The sequence below is a fragment of the Hippocampus guttulatus genome, chromosome 17, assembly GCF_054856545.1.
Source record: "Hippocampus guttulatus isolate MCC_2025c chromosome 17, RoL_Hgut_1.0, whole genome shotgun sequence".
In the NCBI taxonomy this organism is placed as follows: Eukaryota; Metazoa; Chordata; class Actinopteri; order Syngnathiformes; family Syngnathidae; genus Hippocampus; species Hippocampus guttulatus.
Window position 1 is genome coordinate 13,634,604 of NC_141277.1, and position 14,732 is coordinate 13,649,335.

At 45.0% G+C, this 14,732-nt stretch overlaps 1 protein-coding gene and 1 gene segment (V, D, J or C); one reads left to right on the plus strand and one right to left on the minus strand.

The window, feature by feature from the left end:
- The first annotated feature begins 2,505 nt into the window (after positions 1 to 2,505).
- Positions 2,506 to 14,491, plus strand: LOC147192197 (M1-specific T cell receptor alpha chain-like). The gene is made up of 5 exons (XM_086135204.1): positions 2,506 to 2,903; positions 13,033 to 13,088; positions 13,851 to 14,057; positions 14,137 to 14,178; positions 14,244 to 14,491. The coding sequence occupies exons 1-5, from the start codon at positions 2,689 to 2,691 to the stop codon at positions 14,357 to 14,359; spliced, it is 636 nt and encodes a 211-aa protein (XP_085991330.1). The 5' UTR covers positions 2,506 to 2,688; the 3' UTR covers positions 14,360 to 14,491.
- LOC147192198 (T cell receptor alpha variable 34-like) lies at positions 9,494 to 10,946 on the minus strand. The segment is given in 3 exon segments: positions 9,494 to 10,617; positions 10,681 to 10,789; positions 10,862 to 10,946. Coding segments are annotated over 3 exon segments (339 nt in total).
- Positions 14,492 to 14,732: the final 241 nt, after the last annotated feature.

Sequence of the window (14,732 nt, forward strand, 5' to 3'; positions counted from 1 at the left end):
GGGACTGTCTTCATGAACAGACCTCGACGAAGCAGCTATGACCTGTACACGCATACACATACACAACTGGGCAACCACACGCGCATACACATCCTTATTATCACCGTCTTCATCGCTCCGATTCTTTTTCCCCCGTGACGTGGTTCGATCTGCAGAGCGCTCGTGTTGTCCGTGCAGCTGGTCAGGACTGCCCCCCCCCCCCCTTCCCATTCATCCTCCCCCTTGTTACATGTTATGTCTTGTGACTTGTTGTAACTGTCATATGCTTATTTATGTGCTAGGGTCTTTTTTTATCCTGGACTTAAATTATCCTCAGAAGAGGATAGTTCGAGTGTGGTTTTTTTTTTCCCTCTCCCTACCCAGCATTTTCCTTTCTGAATTCTGACTGTAATTTCCCCATTGCGGGACAAATAAAGGGATATCTTATCTTAAGTATGTAGAGCACACAAGGAATTTGTCTCCGGTATAACACGCTGCATTAGTATCATCATAAACGAAGACATGACAAATAGATGAAAGTCCTGATGCTGATAAGGATTGTTCAAGTGCTTTGAGTGCCTTCAAAAGTGCAATATGAGCAAAATCCCATTTGGTATTTACCTTCATGTTTCCACGCACAAATCAAATGTATTGTCAGCGCACCAGTTAGTTCCAGTTCCAGCTGCATGTATGGGAAAATTTACCAGTTGTGACACTCAAACTAGTTTCACAACAGCGGTTCGCCTCTTCATAGCGGCATTCCTCAGGGCAAGGTTCCTCGTCCACGAGACTTTCATGTAATCAATGTCGACTGGACACCCTTCTCCAAGTGTCTGTGAAAGAAGATTCTCGGCAGAAGCAAGCAACTGAACCTTTCCCCGAAAAATTGAGTGGAGAAAGAAAACATGTATTCACGAACAATGATGTCAATACAAGAGGTGGAAAATAGAAGCTACCGTATATATTAAGATCATCCTGATTTCCACTGTCATTCTTGTCTCGCCCTCGAAGACAATCTTGAAGCCTGCAGCAGCCTTCTTGCAACATCATACACTGTGACACAAAGCTGCAACCACATTGGCCACGCCCACCACCTCTGGCTTCACAATGCTGGCATCATGTTGCCTCTCTTCAAAGTTCCGCTCAAAAGTCATTCACATCTATTTTAATGTTACCAGGTGGTCCGAAGTAATGGTACAAACTCCAGGAAAATGATACAGGATCCGACATTAACGGTGGCCCAATGGCCTTATGGCCCTGGACCAGTATGCCACTGTTGTCAGGCCATCACCGGCATTCCATATGAGGGGTCGGTAGTCCAGTACAAATTTCATGAATATTAAACTGAAATTCTTGCTTTTAAACAAAATCATGTATGATTTGAAAATTGAGTTTTTAGCTGTCAGGCGAGGCAATCAAACTGTCTCAAAAGCAAAGGATCTTTTGGGCTCTCAAAAGTCAAAAGTTGTCTTGTTTGGGGTTCACAGAGAATTTTCAGTGAAAGATTCTTTGTTCCAAAGTAAGCGGCCACAATACACAACCAAAACATATTATGCTGGTGCGTGCTAAATAATTTCTCACAACAATATGTATTGCCTTAAATAAGAAATCAGCTCAGAAAAAATATTTTTTATCCGGATCTGTACTATAATCACAGTCACACCAAGCTAACTTATTAGTACTATTTGCTTGCCTGGCCACAAAAAGTCAGAAAAAAACAATACATGGAACAAAAAGCGCTTTCGAAGGCAAGGTACAAGAGAACAATGAGAATACCCAAACGAAATATCACAAGTCCAATAACGTGAAACGAAATATCAAGATCGATAAAAAAGAATACTGAAAACGAGAGTGATTATGAAAGGCACCGAACGGTCACACGTTTCCTGCTTTCCGTCTCGCCGAGTGGCAGCTCACCAAGTGCCGAAAGGTCGACGAGTATCGAAAGTGACAGGAAGCAGGTGCACCTGCATATCGAGATGATAATGGACATAGAGTATTTACTTTAATATGAGTGTAAGCTTATGTTATATTCTTAATTATCATTTTATGTTTGAGCATCATATTATTTCATGTTAAGATTACCTAAATTGCATTCTGTTGTTTAATTGCTTAGAGATGATTTTATGTTGATAGATTCTGATTGGCTGTTGAAGTCAGGGAAAGCAGGAAGTGATTTTAGTTGTGAAGCGTGTGTTCTCGAACGTGCTGCGATGCAGACGTCTTTTTATTCTTTTAAATAAAACTGCATTCACAGGATTCCATCTTTCCTTTTGCCGTTCGTAAAGTAGAGCCATCCATTAAAAAAAACAATGAACCCCTCAACTTACATTAGCTGTAAATGAGTCTGATGAAAACCAAGACAAGACTACGATGACGATCACGCGAACCACAGTGCGCTGCTCCGCCAATACATGACTTCAGTTGTGCGTGTGTGATGTCACTGCTTCAGAAAGGCCCCGCCCCCTAAGCAACAAGTCAGCATTCACGAGTGCAGACATGAGTCGGGCGCTTGCATGTGTGCTGACGGCTGCTTGGAGCCTGGATGAGGTCGAGATGTGAAGTCACTGCCGCTTTCCACTGAGGTCTGATTGCTTTTGTTGCCTTTTTGTGACAGGAATCAGCGGCCAGACGGTGCACCAGCCGGAACCGGAAGTCCCCGCCGTCGAGTGTGAAGCGGTGACGCTCGGCTGCAGCTCCGACAGTTCGATGTCCAGAGACTACATCTTCTGGTACAAACAAGAAGTGAACTCATTGCCGGACTTCATCCTGAGCACATCTCAGTTCGGTCAGGGCAAGAAGGGAGAAAAGTACGGTGAAAGGTTTCACTGCAGCATTGATGCCAGCGCTCGGCAAACTCCTCTGCATATCGAACGCGTGAAGCCCAGTGACTCGGGAGTCTTCTACTGCGCCCTGCGGCCAGCACTGACACATCCACTGGCGTGCCTGCACAAAAACACCTGCACCCGCCTCATCGCATGAGTGACATTGGGGGCGTGGCCTCACCGGAGTAGATTGGTCTCACTGTAGCAAGAGCTGCAACTCAGCGTGACAAGAGGCTCCTACCGTGCTCGAGGATGCTCTTGTCTAGTTTTTTACTTCACTCTGCTCTGTAGTGTGTCTGATATCTGTCTGCTCTTTAGGTTATCCCATCCGATACATGTAGTTTTCTTCTGGTATTATCACGTTTCTTATCTTCATTTCTCTTCTTATGTTATGTTGACAGCAGCTCAGACATCAATTAGGAGGCCAACGACAGCTGATGCACCAGTGTAATGGCAGCCTACTTGGCAAACGTGGCAGGCGAAGCTGCAATAAAATGACAAAAGTCGCGAAACAACATCAAACTCCATCGACATATTGCACATGTACAATCCAAATGCATAGTCCAATCCACATGAGTCCCTCAGGCCGCAGTCACAGCCTGAGCCCGCCCCTGTTGTATAATCACGTGACCACAATGAGCCAATCGAATAGTTTGTTCACCTGAAGTGATTTTTTTCTTAATCGGAATCTGACGTATTTCGTACGTATTAAAATAGAAGCAGCAAAAGTAAAATACAGCCTTATTCCCTTGTAGTCAGAAAAGAGTCTAATCACAGTTGGAATTTTGATTTTTTATTCCGAAAATTGAAATAGCACGAGACAAAAAAATGGCTGGTAAATTTGTTTTGGATTCTCGACAAATTTTCTGGTCCGTGTCTCCCGGTTTGTTTTGTTTTTTTAAAAAGAGAACAGTTTGCATCTGCGACCGTGTGCATCCTATGACACTGAAGGGCATTACAATACATTAAAAGTGAACAATGGCCAAGACACAGTGACAGTGAAGCACAAGTGTCAAAATAATTTCAGGAAAAAAAAGGCCCAACAGTAATTCATCACTGCCAAGCTTATTGCACACAGAACAAAATAGAAAGGGGAGAAAAAAAGCTTTTGTCCATTTTCTGAGGCCCATCCAAACCTTAAACCACAATTTCATTAAAACCCTGGAGAACCCACGGGGTCAAATTTGGCCCCTATAAATTCTGCTACTCAGATGCTACCCTTAAATCCCAAAGGGTCAAATTTGGCCCTCATCGTAAATTAGGATTAAAGCATTAAATATTTGAAAAAATAGATATTTTCGTGTTCAGTGAACATATAGCAGTCATTTAATGTATAACTCATCATTTTCCAAAAAAGAAAAGGGTTCTTGGGTTCTCCAGGGTAAAGTCCATGAGACTGGGACAAAAGAAAATCCATCCATCCATCCATTTTCCGAACCGCTTGATCCTCACTAGGGTCGCGGGGGGTGCTGGAGCCTATCCCAGCCGTCTTCGGGCAGTAGGCGGGGGACACCCTGAATCAGTTGCCAGCCAATCGCAGGGCACACAGAGACGAACAACCATCCACGCCCACACTCACACCTAGGGACAATTTAGAGCGTCCAATCAACCTGCCATGCACGTTTTTGGAATGTGGGAGGAAACCGGAGCACCCGGAGAAAACCCACGCAGGCCCGGGGAGAACATGCAAACTCCACACAGGGAGGCCGGAGCTGGAATCGAACCCGGTACCTCTGCACTGTGAAGCCGACGTGCTAACCACTGGACTACCGGGCCGCCTGGGACAAAAGAAAAATCCTAAATATTGGATAGTTTTCATAGTGTTGTAGTGTGGAGCCAGTTTGGCAGGTTCTTTGTTTCAGTGACCTCATTGTGTTTTTTGTTGGGTTTTTTTTTTTGGCGCTCCCTGCACATTGACTACAAAGCAGGACAGGTAAGCTGTCATCTCCTTTCAAGCCCTTTTTCTCCTTTTTTTCTTTTCCGAGCAAGTTAGCTTTCAGGACTGCATTTTGCTTTCGTTTTCTTCTCCTGCGGTTCAAAGTCGAGGAAGCTTTGTAGCAGTGTTTTGGGGTTTTTTTGGTATTTGAATCCTAATTTGATTTTGCTCGGTGTGAATTGTTGGATTTGAATGTTTTTGTGCACATGCATGTTAGTGTGTGTACTTCTGTGTGTGTGTGTGTGTGTGTGTGTGCGTGCGCGAGTGATAATAAATCATTTTTTTGTGTGATCCCAGATAACGGCATGCTTTTGGCTGCCGTCAAGTCAGAAAAGGAAAACCAGGAAGTCCACTTGGTGACATACGATTCCTTCACTCATGACTGAGGCAAATGCACAACAGCTCTCCTGACAGCCAGTTGCAACTTACAGACTGATTGTGTCTTCGCGAGGACCATGGCGAGAAGAGTTGCGCACTATCTAGTACAGGGGGGCCAACCAGTCAGAGACGAAGAGCCAATTTTTTTACTGAGTTACTGCAAAGAGCCACATCATAACCTTCCTTGCACACACGCGTGCACACACACAGTTTTTTGGCCAAAGATCAACTTTTGAAGCAACCAACTTCTCACGAACAACCCGATCGCGCACGTGCAAGCATACACACACGCAGCTACGCACTCACGCGGGTGCCCACCAGTGCACTCGCGCACATATGCACGCACACTACGATGAGCAACAGTCGGAACGGGCCGAAAATGAATGAAAGCTCATGATACAAACAAACAAATCTTTTTTTTCCCCCCACGCATTTCCTCCTCCCAACCCTTGCGGTTGACCTGGGACCAGTTCGCTGGCTACTGGTCGATTCTGCTGGACGTATTGGGCACCGCTGTCTTAAAATTAGAGGTAATTCGCTGACTAGCTTAGCACTTAGCGCCGTTGTTTGCGCATGAGCGGTGATGCAGTCATCTGATTGGTTGCCCTCTATGTCAATCAAGTAACGGGATTGATGATATGCTGACTAGCTGTCAGAGATTTTCTCGGACAAAGTTAAAGAAATGACTCGGCACACAGGAAAATTGTCTTCAATATCGGCGGGAGCGGATCTCTGAGAGCGAACGACGGTTTAGTTGCTCCGCGATCACACACTTGAGCTCCCTCCCCGCCAATTCAGACTTTTATTGTAACATACAAGGAAAACACTGCCCCCGATATTTGCATACCGCACCCCCGGTCCGGCCCCTCTGTAGTGATTGGTTACCTGTTTTTAAACATTGAACCACCAGTACGTTGGCGCCTTTTCTGTCTGGTCTACATCGAAATAACATGTTGCAGACTTTGCAGATGGCCAATGTCGCCTGGGCGCGACGGGTGTTCTCAACTCGTCGTTTGTTGTTCAACCGCTGTTCCCGAATGATTCATTCCCCTTTTGTGACTGAGTTTCGCCCTCTCCCCCGTGACTTCAACAGCCCTCCGGCCGCCTTTGTGCACAGGCATTTGGGGGTGCTGGATACGCACCCAAATGTTTAGATGTGCCCAGATTAAATGATTTCGCTCATAGATTCCTCTAACACTAGCTGAGCGCTTAGCGCCTTTGGTTGCGCATGAGCGGTGATGCAGTCATCTGATTGGTTGCTTTCTATTTCAATCAAGTAACGGGATTGATGATAGGCTGACGGAGTACGTTCTGTGAAGTTGCCGCCTTGTTTGAATGGCATCGCCGCTGCCGAGGCGTTTTTGACGCTTGTGTGAGAGCCTGGGAGCCGCATTGAACCAGTCAAAGAACCGCATGCGGCTAGCGAGCCGCGGGTTGGCCACCCCTGCTTTAGTAGCATGAATGGCAACTGGCAATGACAGTCGCAAGCTGCACCTTACCTCTTGGGAGATACCATCTCAACTAGAACGGGGGGCGGGGGTGGGGGATAGTCTCCAAATATCTCCCCTTTTATAATTCAACACAATTCACAATAAACAATATTAGCTTTTCTATAAATCGAATCTTTGTTCATTCGGGAACAGCGGTTGAACAACAGTACAAGACCAGCAGTACAAGACCAGCAGTGGTCTTGTACTGTCCCTTTGTGTCCATCTGTGTCTTTTCCTCATCTTGTTCGTTTCTCCTGTCCTTGCTCTTGTTCTCTTCCCTCATACAGTCACTGCCCTGACTCTCCTGTGGTTTGGGAGGTGTCAGGTTTTGTTCTGTTGGACTTGTAGCCTCGTTTTGTTCCGTTTGTCTCTCAGCCATATTTTGTTCTGCTGGTCTCAGAGCCACTCTGTTACGTCTGTACAGAGTGCCTTCCACATCCACTACATAGGACCGAGGGCCCGCCTGCTGGAACACACCTCTTCTCCATCTCCCAGTCCGATTTCCAGGCAAAGGCTGCATTCTTATTGGTTGGCCAATTTTTAGTTCTGGCAGATCTCTAGCTGATTTGTCATACCACAGCTTGGCTGTTTGATGCTTAGCCTTCAACTTCTCCGTAACACCCGTCACTATGCATGGCTCCAACAGACTCTCCGAAACAGGAAGTGACGTTTTCAGCCGACGGGCCATCAGTCTTTGAGCCGGACTGTAGTCCATGTTGTCTGAAGGGGTATTCCTCCACTGCAATACAGCCAACCAGGGATCAGAGCCAGCACCAGCAGCTATTTTACACAGATTCTTGGCTATTTTCACAGCTGATTCAGCCTTGCTATTTGATTTGGGGTGTCTCGGTGAAGACATTACATGTTCAAACCCCCATTCTTTTGCAAATCTTCTGAATGTGTCATTCTCAAACTGTGGCCCACAGTCAGTGATCCCCCGGTCAGGCTGGCCATAGCGAGGAAATTGTGATTCACACTTTAGAACTGTGGTTTCCGCTGAGAGGTCAGGAAGCCGCTCAATCTCCCAAAAATCGAAGTAAGGTCATTACTTTGATTTTTGGGAGATTGATTAAAAATGATTGATTAAAATGAAAAGAAAAACGGACATTACATCATATTTCTATATGAAAAAGAAACAAATTGATCCAGACACAGAGAGAGAGTCAGATGATGATGGTGGTGAGAGTTCTGAAGAGGAGCAAGTTGAAAGCACCAGAGAGGGAGAGTCAGAGGACACGGGATTCATTTATTTAGCGAGGACACAGAAGCAGGAAAGGGATACAAATGAAGATCCTGAGAATGAGAAGACGAGACTGCAATAGAAGTGGAGTGTGAGACACAGACAGAGGATATTTGCGCTTCAACAAGCACTGGACCATCAGGTATGTGATGCTGAAAAGAACACAATCCTGTTCTGTGTGTGTGTGTGTGCGCGTGTGTGTGTGTGTGCGTGTGTAACTTTTTTAGTCTCCCTTTTTATTTAAATTTCATGTAAAGAGGACCCGCCAATGCAGCCAGACCTAAAACAGTTTCCCAGGACCCTGATGGGGGACAGGAGAAGGAGCTTCAAGGCAGGCTGGTACCATATCATCCCCTGGCTTGAATTTTCAACAGATGGACATGGCGTATTGTTACGCTTGCAGACATTTTAGCCCTCCTATTACTGTTTTTTTTCTCATCACTGTAATGTTATGACTACAATGCTTTCAAAGTTTGTTGAAATAAAAAGTCAAATAAGATTTCGAATCTGTCTTTTTAGCCCTGGGTTGAATGTGCCCCTCCATCAAAATCCCTGGCCCCAGCCCCCTCAGTGAAATTGATCCAGAACCGCCACTGGTAGCAAACCATTTTTTTCCTTGACCATGTCGAGCACCAATGCTCTCTGCAGCATAGATTCCGTCCTGTTCTTCATCAAACTGTGCGTCTTCCGTGACTTTAATTCTCTGGTTGGATTGAACTTTTCTCATGCACACTTTTGCAAAGTGATTCAAAGTCCCACATTTAGAACATGTTTTTCCAAATGCTGGGCATACATCCGCTCCCCGTTTGTGTGAGCCACCACAATATTTGCACTCGAAATTAATGTCCCCTCTTCTCTGTCCATCTTTGGGTTTATACATGCCTTGTGTGCCCCGTTGCTGTTGCTTGTCTGATACGTGAATACTCTCTGAAATGCGCTCTGGCGTCATGAGTTTCAATTTCATACCTCTCATTTCAGCCTCTCTGCACATATCAATGGCTGATCTTAGTGTCAAGTCTTTCTCCCTAAGTAGGCATCTTGTCACATTTTCATCAATGATTCCAAGGACCAGCCGGTCGCGTAGCAGCTCTTCTTTTAGCTCTCCGTATTCACATGAAGTGGCCTTCTCGAGCAGTCTTGTAACAATTGAATCAATTGGCTCACCGTCGTCCTGCTTGCAGTTTCCAAACACGTATCTCTCGAATATTACATTCCGTTTTGGTTTGAAATAATTCTCCAACGCGTCCAATATCTCTTTCACGTCCTCCTGTTGTGCCGCAGACAGGTTCAGGTTATGTTTTTACACATGGCGGCAATCGCCTCCCATAAGTCTTCTCAGAGCAGCAGCCTGCACTCTTTTGTCTTTATCTTCCAACCCGGATGCCAAAGAATAGTCTTCAAATTCAGCACGAAAGTTATCCCAGTTGTTAGCAACATATCCAGTCAGCTTCATCTCCTCCGGGGCTGGGATGCTAACGTCAGCCGCCATGTTGTCAGCCTCGTTGCGCTCACGGTCGCGATATTGGACTTCCAACTGCGTGTTTCGCATTCAATGAACTTACAGCTGTGACGGCACTTATCGAAAACAGCAGTGGGTAAGATCACTTCTGACACCATGTTTATTTAATAACGACACAAGACATGATGGCGTTTGACTGATGCTTTAGTGGCATGAATAGCAACTGGCAATAACAGTAGCAAGCGGCACATTGCCTCTTGGGTTATACCATCTCAACTAGAACGGGGGGGGGGGGGTAGTCCCCAAACACACACGGTTGCAGATGCAATCTGTTCTCTTTTTTTAAAAAACTAAACAAAACAGGAGACACGACCAGAAAACTTGTCGGGAATCCAAAACAAATTTACCGGCCATTCTTTTTTTGTCTCATGCTGTGTACTATTTCAATTTTTGGAATCAACATTGAAAATCCAACTGTGATTAGACTATTTCCTGACTACAAAGAGAATAAGGCTGTATTTTACTTTTGGTGCTTTTATTTTAATACGAACGAAATTCAAATACATCAGATTCCAATGAAGAAAAAAAAATTCTTCCGGTTAACAAACTATTCGATTGGCTCATTGTGGTCACGTGATTATACAACAGCGGCGGATTCCATCTGTGACAGCAGCCTGAGGGATTCAAGTAGAATCTACTGATAGTAGATAGTACTCTGCATTTGGATTGCACATGTGCAATATGTAGATGGAGTTTGATGTCGTTTCGCTACTTTTGTCATTTTATTGCAGCTTCATTTGCCAAGTAGGCTGCCATTACACTGGTGAGCAGCGTCAGCTGTCGTTGGCCTCCAAATTGACGTCTGAGCTGCACTGTCAACATAACTTGAGAAGAGAAATGAAGAGAAGAAATTGGATAATACCAGAAGAAAACTACATGTCGTATCGGATGGGATAACCTAAAGAGCAGACAGAGTATCAGACCGACTCCAGAGCAGAGTGAAGTAAAAAAACAAGACAATACAAGAGCATCCTCGAGCACGGTAGCAGCCTGTTGTCACGTTGAGTTGCAGCTCTTGCTACAGTGAGACCAATCTACTCCGGTGAGGCCACGCCCCCAATGTCACTCATGCGATGAGGCGGATGCAGGTGTTTTTGTGCAGGCACGCCAGTGGATGTGTCAGTGTGGGCTGCAGGGCGCAGTAGAAGACTCCCGAGTCACTGGGCTTCACGCGTTCGATATGCAGAGGAGCTTGCTGAGCGCTGGCATCCATGCTGCAGCGAAACCTTTCACCGTACTTTTCAGCATTCCTGAAACCGGACCGATCTGTAACCAGGATGAAGTCAGGCGATGCGTTGGCTTCTTGTTTGTACCAGGAGATGGAGTACGGCGAACTGTCGTAGCTGCAGTCAAGCGTCACTGCTGCACCCTCCACAGTGCGGACGCCCCGCTCGAGCTGGTACACCGTCTGGCCGCTGATATCTGTCACAAAAAGTTAACACAAACGATCAGACGTCAGTGGAATGCGGCAGTGACTTCACATGTTGACCTCACCCAGGCTCCAAGCAGCCGTCAGCACACATACGAGCACCCAACTCATGTCTGCACTCGCAGTGTGCGTGAACGCTGACTTGTTGCTGAGGGGGCGGGGCCTTTCTGAAGCAGTGACATCACACACGCACAAAGGAAGTCATGTATTGGCGGAGCAGCGCACTGTGGTTCGCGTAAATGTCATCTTTGTTTTGTCTTGATTTTAATCAGACTCATTTACAGCTAATATTAAAGTAAATATGAGCATAATCATCTCGATATGCAGGTGCACCTGCTTCCTGTCACTTCCGATACTCGCCGACCTTCCAGCACGTGCTGACACTCGGCGAGACGGAGAGCAGGAAACGTGTGAGCAGGAAACGTGTGACCGCTCAGTGCCTTTCATAGTCACTCTCGTTTTCAGTATTCTTTTTTATCGATAATGATATTTGCTTTCACGTTATTGGACCTTTGATATGTCGTTTGTGTCTTCTCTGCGTTCTCTTGTACCTTGCCTATGAAAGCACTTTTTGTTGTTTGTATTGTTTTTTTTTTTCTGGCTCCTTGTGGCCAGGCAAGCAAATAGCGCAAATAAATTAGCTTGGTTTGACTGTGATTAAAGTACAGATCCGGATTAAAAAAAAAAAATTCTGACCTTATTTCTTCATCAAGCCAATACATATTGTTGTGGAAAATAATTTAGCACACACCAGCAGAATATGTTATGGTTGTTTATTGTGGCCACCTACTTTTGAACAAAGAATCTTTCACTGAAAATTCTCTGTGAACCCCAAACAAGACAACTTTTGACTGACTAGAGCCCAAAAGATTCTTTGCTTTCGAGATCGTTTGATTGCCTCGCCTGACTACTAAAAATTCAATGTTCAAATCGTACATTATTTTGTTTAAAAGCAAGAATTTCAGTTTCATATTCATTAAATTTCAGCTTGTCGGTGGTGGCCTGACAACAGTGGCATACTGGTCCAGGGCTATAAGGCCATTGGGCCACCGTTAATGTCGGATCCTGTATCATTTTCCTGTAGTTTGTCCCATTACTTCGGACCACCTGGTAACATTAAAATAGATGTGAATGACTTTTGAGCGGAACTTTGAAGAGAGGCAACATGATGCCAGCATTGTGAAGCCAGAGGTGGTGGGCGTGGCCAATGTGGTTGCAGATTTGTGTCACAGTGGATGTTGTTCCAAGAAGGCTGCTGCAGGCTCAAGATTGTCTTCAGGGGCGGGACAAGCATGACAGTGGAAATCAGGATGATCTTAATATATACGGTAGCTTGCATTTTCCACCTCTTGTATTGACATCATTGTCCGTGAATACTTGTATTTCTTTTTTTTTGGGGAAAGGTTCACCTGCTTGCTTCTGCCACGAATCTTCCTTTTTTATTCCCTCAAGTGCTAGGGCAACATGATGAAAAATTTACCCAGCTTTTTTGATGCTCATAACATGCTTCAAGACATCACAGACACTTGGAGAAGGGTGTCCAGTCGATATGGATGACATGAAAGTTGAGTGGACAAGGAACAATGCCCTGAGGGATCCCGCTGTGAAGAGGCGGACCGCTGATGTGAAACTCGTTTCAGTGTTGCATCTGGTACATTTTCCTGTACATGCAGCTGGAACGAGCAGATAATTAGTCCGCTGACAATACATTTTATTTGTGCATGGAAAAATGAAGGAAAATGATAAATGGGATTTTGCTTGTATCGTGCTTTTAAAGGCTCTCAAAGCACTTGAACAATCCTCATCAGCATCAGGACCAAGTTGGGGCTTTGGTATTTTGCTCAAGGACCCTTCAGCATAGTCACTCGGGCTCAGAATTGGAACCAAGACCTTCAGGCTGGAAAACGACCATAATACCTCCTGAGCTGTGCCGCCCCAAAAGGATTTGGATTGTGTTCTTGTCAAAGTTTCTCTTCAGGTTTTTGTTGAGGGACCAACTGATGTGTGTCAGAAGATCGGAGATTACTTTTCGGAAGTGGTACCAGACTGACTGTGGAGACTTGTAAGTTTGGCTTTTATGTATCACGACCCAAATTGTGTCATTACCTCAATAAGATGAGATAAAACAAGATAAAATAATTTTTTTGTGTGCATTTTTTACACTGTGAGGCCTGTTGAGGTTTGCAAGTTCAAAACAGATCTCAGGAGGTTCTTGTCAAGGAAGCAACTAACGTGTGTCAGGATCCGACAGGTTACTTTTTGGAAGTGGAACCAGATTGACGGTGGAAACCTGTAAGTGGGATTTTTTTGGGGGGGGGGGGGGTTGGAAGATAATTACGAAACAGAAACTTTGCTAGTTCATATTGTTTTTTTCTTGTTTTGTTTGAGCCTCACATTGTTTGAATGTGTAGTCGATTTTTGGATGTGGTACCAGATTTAGTGTTGAGCCTGGTTAGTGGAAACATGGCAAAGTCTATTTGGCAGCTTAATTAAATGAAATTTGGGGATTTGCTCATGACATGTTTACATGCTTTGTGTGAAACTTTCACAAGCTCTGTCACGAACTTAATATGACAGCTATTGTTGCATATTAGACATATCAGGAACCAGCAAGTTTCCTCAAAACTACAAGTAAACACCATAACCCAAAGTGGATCACTGGAAAAAAAAATCTAAATGGTTGTTTTATTTCCAGATTCAAATAGTGCTATACTAAAAATAGAAACCAAACACTGAAAAAAAATAGCCGTTCATGATTTTGGTCCCTATGGATGCTCGAACAGGGTTGCAAGGTGCTCTCCAATTGCCCACGTCAAATGCCCGGCCGTCAAATGCCCGGCCAAATATATCATCCGCAAGGGGAGAGCTTGCAGCTAAATGAATGCACTTGGCGTGCACCAATCTCATACACCCCAGCGAGTCAATTTCTACTTCGACAAAGTGTGAGGGGAGCGAGGGGAGCCACTTGGATTGGTCATTTATATTCCATATTATGGTCATGAAAACTTTTAACACAACTTCCCTTGTAATGTGAGAATCTGGTTGGTGTGTTAGGGGAGGACTTTGAGCCATCCTTCTACAAACTTGAGGCCAGCAACCTGACGGCATGTCTCGCCACCGGCTTCAGCCGACACAATGCCACTGAGAAGCCGGGAAAAGGACACATGTTCGTGGAGTCTCGTCCTGTGCGAATATCAGATGACTCGTTATACAACCAAGTGGCACTGCTCACAACCGCACATAACGACACATGTGAAGAAGGTGAGGAGGGTCAGGCGAGGCCTCCAGTCATCTTCATGGAGTCACGACCTCACATCTGCTTCCTGTTTTGCCGCCACAGGTGACAGTGGACAAGGGCAGTGCCAGGACGCATTGGTGCCAGGTTAGTATCGAAGGTGCGAGAGGCACAGTCTGTCGGGCTGAGCTAAATGTGCATGTCCTCGGCAGACGAGAAGGTGAACCTCCTGTCCCTTGCCGTCCTTGCCCTCCGCCTCGTCTTCGCCAAGACGCTCGCCATCAACTGTGTCATGACACTGGGCCTGTGGTTCGGCGCACCGGAGTAGCCAGCGCAACGCCACCACTACCTCTTCCTGCTGTGCTTTTGTTAGAAATTGTCGCTTTTTGCATGTCAGTGAGCTATAAAATCTGTCATTAAAACAACAAAAATTCAATGAAAGAATTTTTTTTTAAAAAGCTGTTGCTTCCTTTTTTTTGGATGATTCAAAAGAGGCCATCAATAATCTACATCCAGGGAAACAATAAGTCATGAATACAAAACAAAGAAGACATCAAATCAGCATGAAAACAAATACTGTAGTTCAAATAAAAGACAGCCATTTAAAAAAAAAGAAAAAAATTGAAGAATCGACTTTTGTCATGACCTCGATGAATGAGAGTCTACCGACCCATTAAAAAAATCCCACATCATTTAGCAAG